Source organism: Drosophila pseudoobscura, chromosome X, assembly GCF_009870125.1.
Source record: "Drosophila pseudoobscura strain MV-25-SWS-2005 chromosome X, UCI_Dpse_MV25, whole genome shotgun sequence".
Classification (NCBI taxonomy): Eukaryota; Metazoa; Arthropoda; class Insecta; order Diptera; family Drosophilidae; genus Drosophila; species Drosophila pseudoobscura.
Genome location: NC_046683.1, coordinates 55,388,641 through 55,409,276, shown reverse-complemented (window position 1 = coordinate 55,409,276; position 20,636 = coordinate 55,388,641). Strand labels below are relative to the sequence as shown.

The 20,636-nt window shown below is 45.9% G+C and overlaps 5 protein-coding genes across 5 annotated transcripts; 4 read left to right on the top strand and 1 right to left on the bottom strand.

The window, feature by feature from the left end:
• Positions 1-165: 165 nt before the first annotated feature.
• Cpr78Ca (Cuticular protein 78Ca) lies at positions 166-836 on the top strand. The gene is made up of 2 exons (XM_002135195.3): positions 166-359; positions 416-836. The coding sequence occupies exons 1-2, from the start codon at positions 210-212 to the stop codon at positions 773-775; spliced, it is 510 nt and encodes a 169-aa protein (XP_002135231.3). The 5' UTR covers positions 166-209; the 3' UTR covers positions 776-836.
• A 1,969-nt stretch (positions 837-2,805) lies between these two features.
• pzg (putzig) lies at positions 2,806-6,912 on the bottom strand. The gene is made up of 3 exons (XM_001354040.4): positions 5,962-6,912; positions 3,487-5,887; positions 2,806-3,423 (listed from the first exon to the last, which is right to left on the bottom strand). Exons 1-2 carry the CDS (start codon positions 6,581-6,583, stop codon positions 3,546-3,548), a joined length of 2,964 nt encoding a protein of 987 aa, XP_001354076.2. The 5' UTR covers positions 6,584-6,912; the 3' UTR covers positions 2,806-3,423; positions 3,487-3,545.
• Positions 6,913-7,652: 740 nt separating this feature from the next.
• On the top strand, positions 7,653-10,434 carry LOC4813802 (uncharacterized). The gene is made up of 5 exons (XM_001354039.4): positions 7,653-8,043; positions 8,444-8,732; positions 8,977-9,308; positions 9,711-9,790; positions 9,856-10,434. Exons 1-5 carry the CDS (start codon positions 7,972-7,974, stop codon positions 10,172-10,174), a joined length of 1,092 nt encoding a protein of 363 aa, XP_001354075.2. The 5' UTR covers positions 7,653-7,971; the 3' UTR covers positions 10,175-10,434.
• Positions 10,435-10,996: 562 nt separating this feature from the next.
• ppl (glycine cleavage system H protein, mitochondrial) lies at positions 10,997-12,058 on the top strand. The gene is made up of 3 exons (XM_001354038.4): positions 10,997-11,318; positions 11,408-11,686; positions 11,752-12,058. The coding sequence occupies exons 1-3, from the start codon at positions 11,201-11,203 to the stop codon at positions 11,850-11,852; spliced, it is 498 nt and encodes a 165-aa protein (XP_001354074.1). The 5' UTR covers positions 10,997-11,200; the 3' UTR covers positions 11,853-12,058.
• Positions 12,059-12,848: 790 nt separating this feature from the next.
• AcCoAS (acetyl coenzyme A synthase) lies at positions 12,849-19,941 on the top strand. The gene is made up of 6 exons (XM_001354037.4): positions 12,849-13,159; positions 17,395-18,133; positions 18,210-18,364; positions 18,430-18,598; positions 18,659-18,848; positions 18,906-19,941. The coding sequence occupies exons 1-6, from the start codon at positions 12,849-12,851 to the stop codon at positions 19,352-19,354; spliced, it is 2,013 nt and encodes a 670-aa protein (XP_001354073.2). The 3' UTR covers positions 19,355-19,941.
• The last annotated feature ends 695 nt before the right edge of the window (positions 19,942-20,636 follow it).

Below are 20,636 nucleotides of genomic sequence, written 5' to 3'. Positions count from 1 at the left end.
ATCGGATCTGCCAATTTATGCATCGGTTCATCATGCTCATGTTCCGTCAGATCTCTTCCTCGAATTCGGTTCTGAGAACTCTTTTTCCAGAGAGCGGCGGTGGCGGGCGACACAATTAGCAAGCTCGAAAGCTTCCTTATGCACCGGACGCACGGCTTTTTTGGCAGTTTCAATCTAACATTCGGGGACAGCAGATCGCGTCGCAGTGGATGTTTGAAACGTATTTAACGGTTAATAATTCGGTTTGTTCTGACTCGGTTTCGGATTCAGGTTTAACTTCAAGATCGAGTCGAGTCGAGTCTGTAAAACGATACATCTGGAATATATTTAATTGGGAGATGATGTGGTCGTTTGGCAAGGTTTGTGCGTCGTTTGCGATCCCTGATTACTCAGCCGCTAATCCCATCCCGCCCAGCTTCTGCTGGCCTTCGCAGTTGCATTCACCAGTGCCGCCACCGCCAATGCCGCCGTGGTGTTCGATCGCACCATCTATTACCGCAATACGCCGCCCGATGCCGCGGGCCACTATCGATTCGAGTTCCAGACGACCAACGGCATCACCACCAAGGCGGCTGGCAACGAGAATGGGGCCGTGGGCGTAGTCCAATATGTCTCCCTCGAGGGCATACCCGTGACCTTCACGTACGTGGCCGATGCCGATGGGTATCGAGCCGAGGGCGAGCATATTCCCGCCGTGCCGCTGCATGTGCTCCGTCAGCTGGAATACATTCGCACGCATCCAGCGGTGGATGAGCACAGGTCGAGGCGTTGGTAAGGCTAGAAATCAGCCATAAAGATAAATATATATTGACTTTTGAATATCTGTCAATCGCCTGGTGAATCGGAGATAAGCGGAGAACGCCGTTGCACATGAGAAATATTTAAATTTTGTATTTATGTTTATCGTTTTCACATGCAAATGGGACAGACGCACAAACAACAACAAACGAGCAGCACAGCGGCAACAGAATTATACCAAAATATATAGCAAGCAAATAAATATTCTATAAATGTATATAAAATACAATTTTAATTGAGTTGTGGCCCAGAGCGTCTGGAAAGTACAGGTATAGGAAGGAATTCGATGCAGTAAATAACAATCAACGATGCTATTACTATGCGAAGAAACAGCCATAGCATATGGGAAACATCTTGCCAAAAAGTATTCGGGAAATTCTCGGGATGGGTAAACCAAACCAATGGAAAACACTGGGACCACGCTAGCTGCTTGTGAAATATGGCAAGAATGTTCTGGAAAAGTGTCAAAGATTCATTCTTGTCATAGCTTGCCGGAATAATGTTTTGATGCTAATCGCCGCACATCAGGCAAATCAGTAACACTCAAATGTCAGCTTTCTATCAGCGCAGTTTATAGCGACTACCATTCCAAAGACCTTGACTCGACGGTCTCTAAGAACAACTTTCGCTTTTGCGACAATCGAGAAGAAGATTGTGGCATGTCGCATATCACATATCGCCTGTCGCCACTCATTTGCATGTGGGCGCCTAATTAAGGTCGTTGCATACTATTGACCGACTGACTCTTCAAGACCGACCCCCCGACCGCACTTATGTAACCAGACTAATAAACCAAATTGAGTTGACACCGACGATGGCCCCATTTAATGTCAACGAAAACAAGTTGCTGATTGATGCATGGCTCGGAATAATCCCTCCGCCAATCAGTTCCGGCCTTGGGACACCACAGCCTCAAAAGTTCATATTGTAAATGAATGGAATTGTCGGTGAAGCATTTACGGGAGCCATCAAAACGCCACGAATTTTTTAGTGGAAAGAATATCCCATTAGCACACACATCATAAGCAACTATGAATTATTCATAACCGGTTTAGTTTATCTGATCCTCTTTCAACGCAGTCGTTAAACGCTCTAACAGACATTTAAAAGGCACTCCGCTGGAGATCACCACCAATTTGTCACTGGACCACAACTAACCAGCGGAATATTAGTTTTCTACATACATCTATGTATATTTATGTACACACTCGTATGTTCGCCGAAATTTTGTTTATAATCGTCCACGTGCCAATCCGGTTGCAAATTCGGTTTCGCGGTTGCTAATCAGTGGCGATTCCAGAGTTAATATCAACTGCTGCAGATTTATGGGTCGGAACGGGCATTCATAAGGCTATAATGACAGTTTCAATGGCTTAAATGCCACCGATAGAAGTTTAGCTTCCACTCGGGTATTAAATCTTATTAATCAACTGCATTCAAATTTAAATATGCATTAGTAGCCAACAGGTGCGGTGGGTTTATAAAGAACGAGTTGAAAGTTTCCCCCATCACAATATAAACTTTCATAGAACCTTACTCAGAGATTCATGCATCCAGAGGCCAATGGCCTGGTTGAACTTGAAAAATACAAACATACATTTATCCATTTGCGTATCTTCAAATTCATGTTGGGGTTACTGGCTGACTTATGGGCTATATATATTCATGGAGACGAACCTGTCATCATCTCCGCATCATCGTGTTCGAATACCTTATCTAAATCGATTTACATGCATAACGAATTCCACAACTTTGCTTTTGTTTTTACAATAATATATTTCAAGTTTCTTGACATATATATATATATACTTTTATGGGTGTGGGTGTGAGTGTGTGTGTGTGTGTGTGGGAGAGTGGGGGGGTAAGTAAATATGTATCCAAAGTGGTTTACATGTAACACTCATCTATCATTACGTTTTGAAGGGGGAGTGGGGTAGGACTGCAGGAAGCAGTAGCTATTATCAGTGATCAATAAATCATGCCGAGATGTCAGATCTCAATTGTCAATTGGTTTGGTTTTAATCGATTTTATTGTGTACTGTTTAATTGTATTTGTGTTGTGGGGTGTATGCATACTTTGTTAAAATAATTCAAGTATCTCACATAGTAATCTAGTATGTTTATACATTTATACTTTTTTCTATAATTAAACTTATCCTACAACACCTTCCAAGTCCGAGACATGAACGCGTAGAGCATACCAATCGAATTCGATTTCGAATGCCAATGGGATCTGAGATGAGATCTCTGGCAGCGGAGAAGCAGAGTGCGAAATGGAAAACGGAAACGGGCTGAACGAACAATTTGATTGATTGATTTAATTATTTCGATTAGTATTCCTGGTTTTTCCTGCTCGCCCCGGACGCACGCAAGGGCAGGGTCCAATCAGACAGGAGGGAGAATAAGAAGTTGTATAGTTTACTGGAGTGTAAATACATATGCTAAATGTAAATATGTTTTATAGGTGTGGTTCGTATGTGTGTTTCTGTCATCTGTAAAATAGGGTTTTGGTTAGACATGTTGGATGTTTATGTCTCGCTATTCTGTGTGCGAAAGTCCTCCAGAGACCTCGAGCCGTTCAATAAACATTCTATGTGCCCTTACAGCGTGTGAATCTGTTAAGTCCTGCAAGAGATCATACGTAATTATTAGTGAAATCACAGATGCGATTATCATGAATCCGCTTACCAGTCCTCATCGCATGCCAGAATTCTGAAGTTTTCACGGCCCCGCCTCTAGAGCCAACCCTAGACTGTTTTTGCCTCCGAGAATTCCTCCAGGCCAAAGAAGCTGCCGCCGGAGGCTCCGCCAGTGCCGCTCGCCGTACTTGTGGCCACCACAGTGGTGGATGCAACGCTAGTGGCTTCGGATACTTGCACTTCCTCGCCGGCCGATGTATCGGCTGCTTCCTTGTGGTCGGGACTGTCACCGCCGGCGCCCTGCTGTGCAGCCTCCAACACTTGCTGCTGCACGTGGACAATGGGCTGGCCATCTTCGGTGTAGGACACGGAAACGGGTATGCGAGTACCATCCTCGCTGATGACATGAGCGCCTTCCTCTCCATCCTGTCCCTGCTGGATGATCAATTGACCCTCGGAATTCAGTAGAGAGGCGTCTATCAGCTGCTGTTCATTATTATCGCCATGGACCAGAACCATCTGACCACTGCCGTCGTTCATCATTTGCAGGGTTTCGCCCTCTAGGCCCTCGCCGGACTGCAATACTCCCACGCTCTGCAGCAACTGCTGGATCTGCTCGGGATCCTGGACAATTATCTGGTTTCCGTCGGCATCGGTCAAAATGTGGTTGTCCAGCTGCAACAAATGGCCGTTCTCGTTGACAATGAACTTAATCTGGCTTCCATCCACCTGCGCCTGCATGGCCTCGTCCAGCTCCATGGCCACCTGCTGCTCCCCTCCAGAGCCTTCGCCGGCCTCTCCCTCGCCCTCTGCAGAGGCAGCATGCTCGCCATCCGCCGATTCACTGGCTTCCGTGGTGACCGCAGCAGTCTCCGACTCGGTGGTGGGCGTGTCTGTGGCTTCCCGTTTCTCTGCGGCCTCTCCTTCCTCAGAGGGATGGGCTTCATCTGAGCCAGCAGCCCCCTTCTCCTTTGCGCTCTCCTCTGTTTTTGTCTTTTCGCTGGCTTTACCACCAGACTTTCCCTCTTCGGGGTTTTCTTCTGCGGCGGCTGCCTCGTTGTCATCATCGAGGCTGGGCATGGAAACGGGAGCAGCGGCATGGGATTTGCCGTCAGCCTTGGAGGCGTTGGCGCCACTGTTGGCCTTGGCGTCAACGCTGCTCTGGGATTGGGATTCGTCTTCGGCCTGGTCTAGATTAGGCATATCAATAGGCATACTAGGGGCACTGGCATTCGCAGAGTCCTGCGAATGGTCACCATCCGGCTGAGGGATGGTTATGTTGAAGGTGATGCCACCGCTTCCCTCCTGGGAGGTGATGACCATTTCCCCGGTCTTGCTGGTCTTGGGGGCCTCACCGCTCTCGTTCTTGTCCGAGTGAAGCTTCTCAAATAGGCTCTCAATATCGGCCTCGGCGTTCTGCTCGCTTCCATCATCGGCCTTGCCGCCGCTATCGCCTGGCTCGTCGCTAAGCAAAGCGGTGGCAGCCGAATTGAGGGCCGCGGCTCCTCCAGCTCCGGGTCCCTTCTTGTCCCGTCTGTGGGTCTCCATATGATGATTGTAGTATGTCTCCTGAATGAAGGTTAGCGAGCAGATGCTGCAGGAGAAGAATCGAATGTTGTTTTCCCCCTCGCCGCCGCCAGCAGATCCCGAGGCTGGCACGCTGTCGCTCAATGCCTCATCGATGGTTTCCTGGAGCAGCTTTTGAGTGTTCAGGTTGGGGCTGCTGACAGCGGCCACCTTTGAGGACCCGCCACCGCCCTGATTCTGATGGACATCAAAGTGCTTCACGAGCAGCTCACGCTTGGGGAAGGTCATCGAGCAAGTACCGCATTTAAAATAATTTGTCTGATGCTGCTTGGCATGGGTAGTGGCAGCCTCACGCGTCTCGAATCGCTGCGAGCACAGTCGGCACTTGAACGGCTTCGGTTTGACATGCTTGCGCATATGCTCGTCGAAGACTCCCTTATCGGTGGACTTGAACTGGCAATGATTGCATGTGTACAGAGCAGCGCCGGTCACGCCCTGGCTCTCGGAGGCAGCGGCGGCAGCAGCAGCAGCCGCTGCAGCGGTCACAGGTGCAGCAGCTGCTGGTATGGTTGTGGTGCTAGTGACCAGGACATTGGTGGCATGATTGGTCTCCATGTGCTTGCGCAGGCTGGTCTCGTTCACGAAATTGATATGGCACATGGCACAAGTATTGTCCATGGCTGTGCTATGGTCACGCACCATATGCTGCTTCATGGCCCCAAAATGGGGGAAGATCTTGCGGCATGTCTTGCACTGGAAAGTCTGCTGTTTGCAGGTCTCAAAGTGAGTGTTGAATAGCCTCATGTCAGAGGTCTTGTAGTCGCACGAGGTGCACTTGTAGATCTTGGTGGCCTTCCGCTGAACCTGCGTCTGTGTGCCCGGGGTGCTGCTCAGCGACGTGATGGGTGCCAGCTTTGGCTGACCTGGAGGAAGGAGTAGGATAATGAGTATTATGTAAGGTTAAAAACTGAAACTACAGATTCAAGAAATAGCTTACCTGGCGTTCCCTGGACAATCTTGCGCGGTCGTAACTGATCCCCGCCAGGACTCTCTTCCAGCGAACGGGTGGCACCGCCAGCTGCCAGCTTTTGCATCTTTAGAGGCGGACTGGAGTCCCCACCGGAAGCATCATCGTTGATTGCATACTTTTTATTCAGTAAACTAATCAAATTGGTCTTCACACGCTCCACGTCGTTTTCCAAGCGGTCGTAGTAGTTCACCAGGTTTGTGCATCGCGAGCAGACAAAGTCCTCGCCGCAGACAATCACCAAGAAGCCCTCGCCGACGAGCTGAGCCAATTTATTGGGAAACTTGGTGGCCGTGTGAGTGGTACACATCTCGGCGAGGGCCGTCTGGGCATCGCATCGTTCGTCGCAAATGTAGCACCGCATGGACTGGCCACCCGCATCAGCATCGCTTGCAGCTTGCTGGGCTGCAGTTGTGCCCACAGCACTATTGCCGCCACCGCTGGATGCAACGGCCACGCCTCCACCCCCTGAGCCTACGAGGCGCGTTGTCTTTAGAATACGCGGTTGGCTGGGACCAGTTACGGTGACGGCTCCGCTGTTGAGCAAATTGTTAAATTTGCGATAGGTGACCGGATTCAGTTGATTGTTCATTGTGTGGGACACAATTGTCTGCCGTGGCCGTATTGGAGTCTTTAAAATTTGAGCGCAACACGCGCAACTGCAAGCCGCTTCTTTTTTATTATTCGGCGATTACGACGAACGGCGATATTCAGCACTGCGCTAATGTGTCTGTCTTGTCGAAACTTAAAACGTACTGCTTGTTTTTATTTTTTCTGCAGCCACAATACAATTGTGCACCAGGAACAACAATATTTTTGGATTAAATTCTTGTTCTCACTGTCGCGGCGTCACTTTGACTGTACTAAAGACTCGGTGCTGTATTTTTTAGGGTTAAAAATGCGTATGTTTTCTTCAGCACTGCTCGCTGACTAGCTAGTTGTCTCGCTCTCAAGCAGGCACGCTGCCCTGGCGGTGGGTAGTTGTGCACTATTGTTGTCTCGCTTATGTTATACGGAAATGGCGGCTTGCCTAGGCGGTCAGCCACGTTCAGACAAAGAAAAAGTATGACAGTGTTGCAGTTCGGTATTAATTCGATATCTTACTATAGCAGAAATAGGTAAAACAAAAGAATTCTGTATTCCTTTTTCCAAAAGTAATCAGATATTACTAGTCAAGAATAGATTTATGTGCATTTGCGGTATTTTTCTGAGACATGTCGTGTACGTCATGCAACAAAGAGCCTTACTAGTGCTCAGACCACTCGCAAGGGGTCGCCTTTGCGCGGTTCTTTTAAAAATTCGAATATCTGCGACAGAACTAATTTAAACACTTAAGCAGTGAGGCAAGCAGCGCATTCCGCTCAGGCAACAACAACCATATAACCAACGATAACGAAGGTACTACATCACTAATTGGCTAAAACGAAATACCGATAAGATATTTCGCTATGCCATTGCTGTTTTTAGCCTTTCGATTTAGCTGAATTCGTGTTGAACTTGTTCCATACAGCACAGCGCAAATGCTTGCTCATTTTTGGGGGTGATGGTGCGGGCAGAGAAGACAGTCGCTTATCAGCACCGATAATTTTTTATTTACCATCCGAACAAGCCAAATGCCGAACAAAAGTAAAGGTTGATATGTATTTTGTATCTGAACGGACTTCGCTTTTCAGTCGGCGAACGAAACGAACAGCGAACGGATATCAGCGAAAAAATCGAACCGAAATAAAAGCCTTGCCTTACCGGATACTTTACTGGCCCATTGGAATTCAAATACCATACCATTGTTGCTTGTAATCAAAGCGAGCACTATCGCACTATTTGCGAATTGCAAAGGCGGCGCAAAATTAATTGGCTTGGCGCATGTTACGGGCCATTCAGTTGTCCAACGATCGCCGCCGCGAATCACATACAAAAGCGCACTCAACCCGATCCGAACCAAGCTCGGGGGCGTGAGAATCGAACAACAGTGTCTACAGAATGTATCCGCACAGCATCAAGAATTTTCCCTCCCTCAAGACGGCCGTTGTATGGGCCAGTGTTCTCGGAGTGGTATGTAATCAACGTGTCATAAATATGTTGCAGGAGTGGGTATTGTATGTGGTGTATGCGGCGACCCCATTCACATTGATAAGCCCATAGACCGGAGATATTGAATACGACATTGGAGTACAAGCGAACCACTAACTGAAATTAGCTTCCCTGCTATCGCGCTCCACTCTCCAGTCTACACACTCTCAGGGCACTCCACCTGATCAGTTTTGTTAATCATGATATAATCAGAATTGACTCATACAATGGGAACGATCCACAATTCACAGATAACCGTTAACCGTTAACAGTACCCTTTTGACGTGTGTAAACAAACAAACTAGAGGGTTCTCTTTCATATCGACCCATCAGCTTGGCAATGTCTATAGCCGTCTCTCTCCTTTTCGTGTCTTTTTTGCAGGTGCAGTCCATCATCTGGATAGGATTGACCATCACAGCAATATGCGCCTACAACTGTGTCCTCTATATAACTGATGACTTCAACTTTGGCACCATGATCAAGACGGTCTTCTTCGATTTGTACTTCAAGGGGAGCTGTAAAATGAGTACTGCCGACTATCAGAACTACGATTATGGCATTCTGAAGAATGTCGAAACCGTATTCGATCCATCGCAGGTATTAATTTGGGACTGCTTCTACCTGGGCATTTCTGTCTGCTGGCTCATCGTTTCGATTGTGCTCTTACTATGTGAGTATGCGTCTGCGAACAAGTTTAAACGCAAATTTAATGCATATAGAAATGGTAGTAGCACAGGGCTTTTATGCTATGATTCACTCAATGAAGAAATCTAGGAATTTTATTTTATCAAGCTGCTAAGTTGTAAGATAAAACAAAATGAAAAGCACAGCTCTATAACGATTAGATAATTTTCATTGATGATTGTTTCCAGCAAATATATACCTCATGATGTACCTACTCGTATGACTTTCAGGTGTACGCAAAGATAATGCCAAACTATCCCTGATCGCCATCGCACACTGGGCCTTCTTTGTGGCCGTCATCTGCTGCATGGATGTGGCCTCTGGCGTGATCTTTGGCATTGACTACGGCCGCTTCCAGGCGACAGCCCTGACCTACAATGCCAACACCATCAACGCTGAGCCCGTCCTGCCAATGGCTTCCACCCTGATGGCCGGCGGTGTGGCGGCCATTTCGATGATGATCATATCCTTCAAGGGCTTCATTCTGTGGTTCATCAACGTTGGACTGCTCATCTACCTCTCGATGCGAGCCACGCGCATTGCCACCGATAAGGATAGTGAGGTAAGATTCCTAAGGGGAAATTTAAGGGGGAGATGACTTCATCGGACACTTATGCTGACATTATCAATTCCGGCATTATACATGTTGGACAGCGAGTAAGCCCAAGAGAGCTATGGGCACGGTGTTGCGGTGTTGGCTCTCCAAAAATACAATAATTCGACAACGCAGAAAGAGAAATTCCTTCAGCAGCGACTACGACACGACTAAACATAGCTGTGGCCTATAGTGGTAACCACTGATAAGCCATGAATACGGGCAGTCGCGTCTCGATAATGTTTACATTATCTTTCCAAGATTCGTCGAAATTGATTGTAAACCAAAGTACACATGGGTGCAATATACGATAAAGGGGGTCCTTTCAGGATCATTTTTTAAAGTAATCTTTGATTTTCCTCTCCACAGGATACTTTGTTCAATCCCCGCAAGGATTCCAATGATATTCTGACCACCCGGACCCCCATTCGTGCCTACGAAGAAGAAAAGTAAGTGGCGAAAACCCCCATTAATTGGGCTACCCTTTAATGCTCGACCTTTTGTCCACCCACAGAGTAGAATTTCAGGCCTACAACAATGCAGGTTACATGCCGGATAATCGATCATCGGCCGAAACCATTGAGGTGAACGAGCAGGCAATCGTTCGAGCGGCTCATATGTCGCTCGATGCCAATCTTATGGATCGCCGGTTCCGCGACATCAATGCCTTCCAACAGTACCCAGCTCCGAATCCGCAGGACAGCCGTCCTCTGCGACAGACTTCGCTAGTGCCCAGGCAGGAGACTGTGGTTGTGGCCACGTCCGGCTTCCCCATGCCGGACTACACCCCACAGCCGAGTCCGAGTGGCATTCTGCGTCATCCCCAGTATTAGGCGGAGCGAGTGGCGCCAACACCAAGAAAACAAAGTACCCAAAAGCTAACTTGCATAATATAATTCTCAAATAATACCATACCCCCTAAAAGCCGCCCTAGTATGAGTAGTGGCCGCAAATGAAATGAAAGAAAATCCGCTAAAATTTAGTTAAAATTTGAATCAGAATGTTTTGTGCATGTTATTTTTTTTTATTTTTTATTTATTTGCCTCCTTATAACAATATAAGTGTGCAGTTGTAAATACATACATATATAATATACAATGAAGTGTTATATAGTTATAGCTGTTTGCAAAGTCGGTGGAATTTAATTTGTTTATAATGCTTATTTCTGATAAGGCTTAGGTCGCCGATGTTCTGATTGAAGACGGCCCCCAGCAACGTTTTAATTGCGACGCGATCATCACGGAACTTCGAACTGACAAAAATAGACTTGAACAACAAGCATGCTAATTGTTATCTAATGATTACCTAAGAACAAATCATATTTCAAATAGTTTTATTTCAAAAGCGCGCCTAATACATAGTTGATTTCGGCAGCTATCGATATCAGGTTCGACGCGTTTTGGCATTACCTAGAATTTTAACTGTTTTTGGCGATTAACCCATTGTCGACAAGGTAGGTATTAAAAAATTTCCATGAAACAGGAAGTCTTAGCGCATTTCAGGTAAAAGATATCCTGCTTTTTTGTAATTAAAGAAATCCTTGTTCTTTAATTGAAAGGATCTACAATAATAATTCACCCACATTATACTCAAGTTGTTCACCTGTGTTAATATAGGGGGCTGACGTGGGTTAAGTTCGTTTTTCATCTTTCGGGTCAAAAAGTTCATTTAAAATTGTTCGATTTGGTGATAAGCCGGAAAAGATTCGACTTTCATCAGTAGAGCTAGGCGTAAAACGTAACTCGGGCTTGTGTATTTTATATTTTACTCATTTGTCAGTGAAACACACCAGAGAACGGATCGGATCTCAACAAAACCGGCAGTCGATATAGCAAACTTTTTTTTTTTGACTCGATAAAATGGTTTTCATAACAAAATTCGCGCGGATTGGTGTCCAGGCGGCCCGCCAGCTGCGTGCCGCGCCCCTGGTTACATCTCAGTGGCGTAGTTTCCACATAACCAGCATGCTGGACAAAGGTAAGGACTTTATGCAATAACAAATACAGTTGGCGAGTCACTGTGCAGATACAACTGGTAACGTTACATGTGCGCTTTGCATCCCACAGAACGCCGCTACACAGACAAGCACGAATGGGTTGAGCTCCTGGACGCCAACAAGGCCATCGTTGGCATTTCTAGCTATGCCCAGGAGGCATTGGGCGACGTGGTCTTTGCCCAGCTGCCGGAGCCAGGAACAGATCTTAACCAGGACGACGAATGCGGTGCCCTGGAGAGTGTGAAGGCTGCCAGCGAAGTGTATTCGCCCGTGAGCGGCAAGGTGACCGAGAAGAATGCCGAAGTAGAGGACACGCCGGCTCTGGTCAACAGCAGCTGCTATGACAAAGGTGGGGAATTAACATTAGAGTATTCTGAGATCATTTAAACATCATATCAATCTTTTTTCTCATAGGCTGGCTCTTTAAGGTGGATCTGAAGAATCCCACTGAATATGAGAAACTTATGACTGAAGAACAATACAGCGCATTTGTGAAAAGCAGCGGTGAACACTAGACAAGAAACACTAGGCACGAAAACTGCCCCCAACACTTCAGACTAGCCTAAATACACAACGTTCACGCATTTGTTATCTCTCGCACACACCAAAAACTCACCCCGAAACTCATCCACACATCATGGGCCCACGTTGTTGTATCGCTTGAAACTTGTTACGAATAAGAATCGACATTAAAGCCAAAAATAATATTTCAAAAGGGCAATCGCCGTCTCTGGTATTGACCTGCGGCAGCCAATGTCTGCTCCCCCATGGAAACCTAGCGATAAGACTTAAGAGAAGGTGTCGGGAATCGCTCAGAGATAACGATTGAGTGAAACCCAGAGAGGAAGTGAGTCAAAGAGAGCCTAAATGTATCACTCGAAACTCGACTCCATTGAGATCAGCTTTGTGCGGCGTGGTATGCACAACGGAATCAGCCGCGTCGCGTCGCGTCGCGTGTGGAATGCCCTGTTGCCGAGACGACCGATGGCACACGCCAATCGTCAGAGTTCAAGTGTTCCCGCCATCACCTGATTAATGTGCAGCTAGGCTAGGAGCCGTGGCCGGGAACGCGCAGCGCACACACCTACTTCTCTGGAAAGTTACGCCGTGATTCCGATAAGGATCGACGACGACGACGATGGTGATGTGATGGTGTCTGTCAGACCATAGTGGGGATGGATGCTGATAAGCGCCCCATTCTGCTCTATCTGTTTGAACTTGAAAAACTTTTTCAAAGCTTTCCTCTCGCCAAAGCTCGAAGCGAATGCAAAAAGCTTCGTTGTGGCGCGACCAAGCAGTCATTCCGTTATTTAAACTCATTCCGTGCGGTGCGAGAAAGCGCGTGCTGCTCGAGAACCAGTCCGCAATAACAATAAACACACAAAACACACAGACCACAGCTCCGATAGCTCCTGATGAGCAAAGGATAATCAAAGGAATTGCAACAGCAAACAAAAACATCAAGGAATCAAATAAATTCTGTCACAAAAAAAAAACAAAACATAGACAAAATGCCAGCGGAAAAATCAATATACGATCCGAATCCGGCCATCAGCCAAAACGCTTACATATCCAGCTTCGAGGAGTACAAGAAGTTCTACCAGGAGTCCCTCGACAATCCTGCAGAGTTCTGGTCCCGTGTGGCCAAGCAGTTCCACTGGGAGACGCCCGCCGATCAGGAAAAGTTTCTCCAATACAACTTCAACATCTCCAAGGGACCCATTTACATTAAGTGGATGGAGGGTGCCTCGACCAATATCTGCTACAATCTCCTCGATCGCAACGTCCGCAACGGATTGGGCGACCAGATCGCCTACTATTGGTAAGTCCAAAGCTGTTCTGTACTGTCCTTTCCCACTTTCCCATTCGGTTGCGTAGGTCGCATGAAAACAAAAGTTCCAGGGGACACGTTCTGAAAAGGACAACAGTATTGATTTTTCTCTTGTGTGGTTACGAAACTCTCGCCTCGTGACGTAGATGGGTATGTGAATATCTAGGTGATTTACTGCGCAGGCACCAAACAGACAGAACAGATGTTTCCAGCTCGCTCTTTTTGGTTTTTCCTGGAGGCCAAGGACACGGAATTACTGCCATTGATTTTGGCAGGTAAAGGAGCTTTTTTATTTTGAGTATTTCTGTTTTGATTGCTCTCAATTGTAATTGGTTTGGTAAATGATTTGCATGCCAAATGTGACATCGACACAAATTACTTTTAATTAAATCAATTTTGGATGCTTCACCGAAACTACCACCCGTACAAAACTACCTTTGGAGCGCAGCACTTTGGGTCAATGTCAGGGCCGTTTCTCAATACGATACGTCCCTGACTTGCTTGATCTCCGATTCAATACTACGGTGCGACCTGCCTAAGACAGTTTGTGTTTATTATATTTGACTCTATATTTGTTTTCTTTGCCACACACGCCTTGCAAATACTCGACGAAAAGCAAACAAACAATAGCAAATATAATATATGTACATAGGTATTCTCCAATACTAGAACAAACCCCAGTTTGAAGTGCGAATCTATTTTTAATCAAAATATTGTTCAGATGGCCCTTCCCTGATTAGGATGGTAAAAGTGCAGCACGGAACATTGCCATCTTGAGGGGCATCTCACAACGCAATAGCCCCCGGAATGAGTACTTTGTTTTGGTTTATGCCTCGGAGATTTGGTTTTTTTTTGTGCAGCCCAAAGTTCATCATAATCACCGCGAGCAGTTCGTCAGAAAAAAAAAACAATAAGTAATGTTTAACAAATGTTAATGCTAATGAGCTTATCTCGGGGGTTATCACCGACACAGGGTTCGGACAGTGTAGAGGGCTCGCGTGCCCGGCGAAATGCAAATGAAAGTCAGGTAATTGAAAGGCAATAACAAGGTCATTAGTAGGTTCCCATCCTATCCCATATGCCTGGAGTTTACGTATATATTATATATGTATACATACACATATGTATGTAAGATCCAACAACTCATCACTATTGGGTTCTCTTTTCAATTCTTTCATATAAACTATTTAATTTCGTGGCACAATCAGAGCTCTGCCCTCGCTTCCCTTTTGATAAGATAAAATAGAATAAAACTGAAATAAAAGCTGGCGCGTAATGAGCAATAATTAGCGCTTTTCGAACGGAATGTCCCAGATAATTTTGTTGCAAACCAAAGCCAAAGAAAAACAAAACAACATCTTAAACTTTTTATTTGGCCCACATTTTTTATTGAAAGATAGGAACGGTGCCACATATACATATGTACATATGTACATATGTATGTATGAATGGAGTGGTTCCAAAACTGATGCATACAAACGCTTTTCAATCGAAAAAAAAACCAACAAAAAATTAAATACACGAATCCTAACACGAGCGAAAGCTGGAGGGCGGCATTATGTAAGCGATTTGACAATGTGCGCAAATTGTTTATTCAAATTGATTTGAGCGCGTCTATCGCCGCGCTAAAATTGCGTTGATCGCTTTGCGGGTTTTGTGTGTCAGGTGGAGGGGTGTGTGGTATGTGGTGTCTGGGCAAAAGGTGGTTCAAATTGTGGGAAATACTTTTAGAATGCAGACAGACGCTTTGTCATTAACAGACAGACAGCCAGTAGTTAATGTCAGCTAACTCACAGTTTGAACAACCCTAACAGTTTGAGTAGCACTGTGCCTGTGCGTGTGTGCTGCTGAAGAATCACGCGATCACATCGCCTGATTACTCACAACCAATTAGAGAGCGATTTTACGCACACACAGGCAGAGGCGGGCCAGCAGAAGAACCAGAGAAAGATAGAGGGCATACAAGAACCTGGCATATACCTGTGGTTTTTTTTCGGGGGAGAAAAATAACCGTATAAATGGTTTCTTCTTTTTGTGTTATCATTTTTGCAGCTTTGTTGATTATGTAACGCAGGCGCTTATGTGTTCATATGCTAATGAAACACTCCCAAAGTGTAAAGGTAGCGGCAACATACGATCATTACTGTAAAACTGTAGGGCCGGCTAGACGTCGCGACGCTCCGATAGGGAAAGACAGAGAAGGTAGAGCGAGAAAGAGAGGGAGAGAAACGAAAACATTCGATGCGATTTGTTCGACACGCGAATCAACAGCTGTTGCTGCTGCTTAGATAAGTCTGTGTTGTAGTTGTAGTTTTGGCTTTTTTTTTTTTCTTTTTTTTCCATTATTAACAAAAAAGGGAATCGCAGCTGGTGCTTGAACAGTTCACGATCAAATTATAAATTATAACCGATAAAAGATCGGTCTATTTACAAAAGAACGTTTTAAAGCGGAGACTACCTTGCTTAGCAACTGAAGGACATGCTTTAGTGTTACCAATCAAGAATATACTCTCTAAGCAGCTTTATGTGGTCGGCAATACTTCCTTTTCTAGTGGCTGCAAACAGATGATTATTATCATAATACCCTCTACAAGGTTATAATAATCTTTAAAAAGAAACTCTATCTCTGGTTCTAGTTATATTTGTTTCCATTCCTTTTCTTCGAATATAATTTTTGATTTCTGATAAGAGCAGTACCGCCACGCGTCTGTCTGTGATCAAGCGGTCAACGAGACGAGGCGAACATGAGGTGTTTCCAAGGCGGTATGGAAAATTTCTTGTCTGCCGATGGGTCTGTGAGATTAGGGACTGGCCAGGCCGTTGAGTGGGTCGATTACGCCTCCAAATTGGAAATTAATACACTTGAATTGACTGGGATTGCGGTACGCGTCGCGCCACTATTTCCTCCACTAAACAAAATTAGTCATAACAGTGGCACGCACATAAATAGTGATGTTTGATAAGCATTATACGATGTCCGTTCTCAATAGAAGAAGATTTTAAGGTTAACTTGGAAAGAGCTTTTGTACGAAAAACGTTATTTCCGATGTGTGTGTCGTTTATTTTGGACACCTCTTACTAATTGACAAGTACGAGTATATGTTGTATAAACAAGTATTTCGTTCAAGTGGAATAACATTTCATGAGTATTGGCCAACTCACAGCCCCACCCGACCAATCAAGCCATCCCTCCATCCCCCTACACCCACAATACTGCAAAGAAACGAACTTTGGTCGCCGCCGATTAGTCAGGGTATCCAAAATAACCCTGTGGAGACGTCACGATCTGTTCTGTGCTGCGCTGTGCTGCGTTCTTCCTGCTTTCTTTTTGTCGCATATATAAAATTACTAACCGTTTTATAGACGGCTAATTCTTATCAGGTGACGGACACTACCCAATGATTTATACGAGTGCTCCCTACAGTCCATAAGTAAATAATGATTGCATTGTGTCTACACCTGTGGATTTTTCAGTTTAGACAACGTTTACGATTGTTTTTGTTGTTGTTGAACAAATCTCCCCCACGCCACGCCTCGACCTCCAAATGTTCTAGTGTAATTCGCTTTCTCTATTAGAATTGTGTGGTGCCCATTGCGTGTTGTCCGTCAACAGATCGGATAGCGTTTATATCCGTTTTGGCCGCTGAAATCATACACGATCTAAACAGTCACGATTTCTGTACACCCGTGGAAGCTCTCCAACCTTTGAAAATCCAACATTTCATGTTACTTTCATTCGTTTAATTGTAACAATTATACTGTTTAGCACACTCACAGAAAATGTCTTATAAATTAGCCAAATTAGAGAGTTTTTAGATGCTCTGAACTGTGATATATGTATGTATGGAAACCCCTTCGACCCCTTTCAGTGATGGTATATTTTTCTGTTGCCAAGTTCCGAACAAAAAGCGAAAGACTCGCACTCAAAGTTATTTTTTTTCGTTTTTTTTTTTTTAATTCCTTTGACGGATAAATAAATATTCTGTGTCGCTTTCGTAAAAGAATTGAAATTATGATTTTAGAAAATCGAATTAAGTTTGCTCTGGCAATTAGGAAGCTTCAAATTACTGTAAGTGATCCAATTGAGGCGATGGGTGGGCGTAATTACGGGTAATTACGAGACACCCTGTACGATCCATTTATTGGGAACGTTGCCAGCGATCGCTGGATATGCATGATATGTTTCCTCATGGCTTTTCTGTTCTTGTTGTTGTTCTGTTGTGCAGGGAGGGCAACCACCCCGACGACTACTCGCGCGGGCTCACCTACCGCAAACTGTTGGAGGAGGTCTGCCGCTTCGCGAACGTGCTGAAGGACCATGGCATCAGGAAGGGCGATCGCGTGTCCATCTACATGCCCATGATCTTGGAGCTGCCCATTGCCATGCTGGCCTGTGCCCGCATCGGGGCGGTGCACTCGATTGTGTTCGCCGGCTTCTCGCCGGACTCCCTGGCGGAGCGGATGTTCGACTGCAAGGCCAAGCTGCTGATAACGGCCGACGGGGCCTGGCGCGGGGAGAAGCCGCTGTACCTGAAGGCCCTTTGCGACACGGCGCTGGAGAAGGTCGAGGAGTTGGGCCACTCCGTGGAGAAGTGCATTGTGGTGTCGCACCTCAAGCGGGTGACGCCCTGCCAGGATAACCATGTGGAGGAGGAGATACCATGGACCGATGATCGCGACTACTGGTGGCACGAGGAGATGGAGGACAAGGAGCCGGCTTGCTATCCCGAGTGGATGGACGCCGAGGATCCGCTCTTCATGCTCTACACAAGCGGGTCCACCGGCAAGCCCAAGGGTGTTCTCCACACCACCGCCGGCTATCTGCTGTACGCAGCCACCACTTTCAAGATCGTCTTCGACTACAAGCCGGGCGATATCTACTGGTGCACTGCTGACGTGGGCTGGATCACTGGACACACCTACGTGGTGTACGGGCCCCTGGCCAACGGTGCCACTTCAGTTATTGTAAGTGTTTTGATTAGCCCAGCCCTGTCATGTGACCCAGAAACTAACATATTGGTATTGGTTTTGGGTATTCCAGTTCGAGGGCACTCCCTTCTTTCCCGGAAACGATCGGTACTGGAGTGTCATTGACAAGTACAAGGTCACGCAGTTCTATACCGCCCCCACGGCCATTCGTGCTCTGATGAAGTTCGGCGAGGGACCGGTCCTCAAGCACAACTTAAGTGGTCTCAAGTGAGTTTCATATTTTAATCCTTGGATCCCTGAATCTCTAAAATGAATCCTCGTCTCCTTTGCAGAGTTTTGGGCAGCGTTGGGGAGCCTATCAATCCGGAGGCCTGGCTCTGGTACTATCGATACATTGGCAAGGAGCAGTGCTCCATTGTGGACACCTTCTGGCAGACGGAAACTGGCGGTCATGTCATCACACCTCTGCCAGGTGCCACGCCCATGAAGCCGGGATCAGCTGTAAGTAATATAACAAAACAATAAAACTCTTAAGCAATCTAGAATGGGATCTTTCCATAGTCGTTCCCATTCTTTGGTGTCAAGCCCATTCTGCTGGATGAGTGCGGCATTGAGATCAAAGGCGAGGGCGAGGGCTACTTGGTGTTCTCTCAGCCCTGGCCAGGCATGATGCGCACTTTGTACAACAATCACGAGCGCTTCGAGGACACCTACTTCTCGAAATTCCCTGGCTACTATTGCACTGGTGATGGTGAGTGCCAAAACTCTATTCCTTTGGTATTTATTCAATTAATTTCCTACCCAAAAGGTGCTCGTCGCGATGCTGATGATTATCTATGGATCACTGGCCGTGTCGACGACATGTTGAACGTGTCGGGACATCTCATGTCCACTGCCGAGGTGGAGTCCGTGCTCACCGAGCATCCACGCGTGGCCGAGTCCGCTGTAGTTTCGCGTCCGCATCCGGTGAAGGGCGAATGCCTTTACTGTTTCATCACGCCCAATGAGAACGAACCCTTCGATCAGAAGCTTATCTCGGATCTGAAAAAGATGGTGCGCGAGCGCATTGGGCCGTTTGCCCAGCCCGATGTTATCCAGAATGCCCCTGGCTTGCCCAAGACCCGCTCCGGCAAAATAATGCGCCGTGTGCTCCGCAAGATTGCCGTAAACGATCGCAACGTGGGCGACACTTCGACCCTGGCTGATGAGCAGATTGTGGAGCAGCTGTTTGCCAATCGTCCCGTGGAGGCCAAGTAGATGGCCTAGCTATCCCCCCTCACTACCAGGCTTTCTATGACTTGTCCTTCACTCTGCCATTGTCCTACGCTGACGCATTTCAGCCCCCGGGCCCTGGACCCTAGTCCAGTGCTTATACGTATCCCCATTACGTGTCCTGTAAATCTCGCCCTACAGATATACCTACCTATATATGTAGTGTATACTTAATGCTAAATGTTGGTCCCGTTCAGTTCCGGGTTTCGGCGTGGTTAACTCTTTCTAAATTCTACTTAGTTCTTAAGACGTGTGCGTAAGTAAGACGTTGGCGGGCGGAAACGGAATAGAGATCTTGCCGGATCCCCCTGCTTGTGGGATGCGATTTATGTATCTCTCTCTGTGTATTGCCATTGCCCAATCACCGTAGGTAAACATGCTCAGCACGCACACACACACACACATTTTTTTGCAGTTCTTTTTTTTTCTTTGTTGTAGTCGTAGCCTAAGTTCTTGCTAATTCGTTGTGATACAAATTTAATTATATATCTTTACACTTATGTATGTATGTTTAGTAGAATTGATATGATACAAAATATATACACGATTCCAGTTATAGCCACAAAAAACACCTATCACCACTTTTTAGTTGTATGTTCTTATACTTTGTAGCATGTATGTATCTTTGTGCCCTTCCTTCCTTCCTTCGTTCGATCCTCGCACATTTTTCAGCCACGATGCAGGCCCACACGTAAGTCCGGAACTTGTCCCTGCGTCCCTTTTTTTCCCCCTTTTATAATATAAGATTGTAAACGATACATATCAGTGGGGCATATAAGCTTGATATCATTCCTACATAGAGTCTACTTACAATAGTTATAGCGAAACACTACTGGGATAATCTACGAGTATATTACTATATACATATGTATATGTATGTGTTATATGGTCTGAAGACTTACTGCAACGAAACATATCATTGACGTTACTGCTGCAAACCTATAAATATTATACTGATTATTATTGTTGTTAATTGAGATCTACCTATCTGGAGGATAATGGATGATGGATCATGAATGATGAATGAGGCTATGGGTGGGGCAGCTGCAGCTGTCCCTAGAACGGGTGTAAAAAGTTTGTTAGTTTTACAGAGTGTTGGCAAGGTCTAAATATACATATACGAGTATATATTTATTGGGGTACATACATATAAATGAATGTGTATATCTACGTATGTACGTGTATAATAAAGTTTATTGTTTCAATCTGTTTGGATCTGAATATACGAAAGATATATGCGGATAGATCATTTCATCATTTCAGTTTA

What these genes read in the sequence shown, in the direction of transcription:
- Cpr78Ca (XM_002135195.3), top strand. Translation starts at nt 210, where the DNA reads ATGTTTGAAACGTATTTAACGGTTAATAATTCGGTTTGTTCTGACTCG. An exon ending in TGATGTGGTCGTTTGGCAAG is followed by an intron (nt 360 to 415) that starts GTTTGTGCGTCG and finishes CATCCCGCCCAG; the next exon opens with CTTCTGCTGGCCTTCGCAGT.
- pzg (XM_001354040.4), bottom strand. Translation starts at nt 6,583, where the DNA reads ATGAACAATCAACTGAATCCGGTCACCTATCGCAAATTTAACAATTTG. An exon ending in GATTGTCCAGGGAACGCCAG is followed by an intron (nt 5,888 to 5,961) that starts GTAAGCTATTTC and finishes TCCTTCCTCCAG; the next exon opens with GTCAGCCAAAGCTGGCACCC.
- LOC4813802 (XM_001354039.4), top strand. Translation starts at nt 7,972, where the DNA reads ATGTATCCGCACAGCATCAAGAATTTTCCCTCCCTCAAGACGGCCGTT. An exon ending in GGGCCAGTGTTCTCGGAGTG is followed by an intron (nt 8,044 to 8,443) that starts GTATGTAATCAA and finishes TCTTTTTTGCAG; the next exon opens with GTGCAGTCCATCATCTGGAT. An exon ending in CGTGCCTACGAAGAAGAAAA is followed by an intron (nt 9,791 to 9,855) that starts GTAAGTGGCGAA and finishes GTCCACCCACAG; the next exon opens with AGTAGAATTTCAGGCCTACA.
- ppl (XM_001354038.4), top strand. Translation starts at nt 11,201, where the DNA reads ATGGTTTTCATAACAAAATTCGCGCGGATTGGTGTCCAGGCGGCCCGC. An exon ending in AACCAGCATGCTGGACAAAG is followed by an intron (nt 11,319 to 11,407) that starts GTAAGGACTTTA and finishes TGCATCCCACAG; the next exon opens with AACGCCGCTACACAGACAAG. An exon ending in CAGCAGCTGCTATGACAAAG is followed by an intron (nt 11,687 to 11,751) that starts GTGGGGAATTAA and finishes TTTTTCTCATAG; the next exon opens with GCTGGCTCTTTAAGGTGGAT.
- AcCoAS (XM_001354037.4), top strand. Translation starts at nt 12,849, where the DNA reads ATGCCAGCGGAAAAATCAATATACGATCCGAATCCGGCCATCAGCCAA. An exon ending in CACAACTTAAGTGGTCTCAA is followed by an intron (nt 18,365 to 18,429) that starts GTGAGTTTCATA and finishes TCTCCTTTGCAG; the next exon opens with AGTTTTGGGCAGCGTTGGGG. An exon ending in CTACTATTGCACTGGTGATG is followed by an intron (nt 18,849 to 18,905) that starts GTGAGTGCCAAA and finishes CCTACCCAAAAG; the next exon opens with GTGCTCGTCGCGATGCTGAT.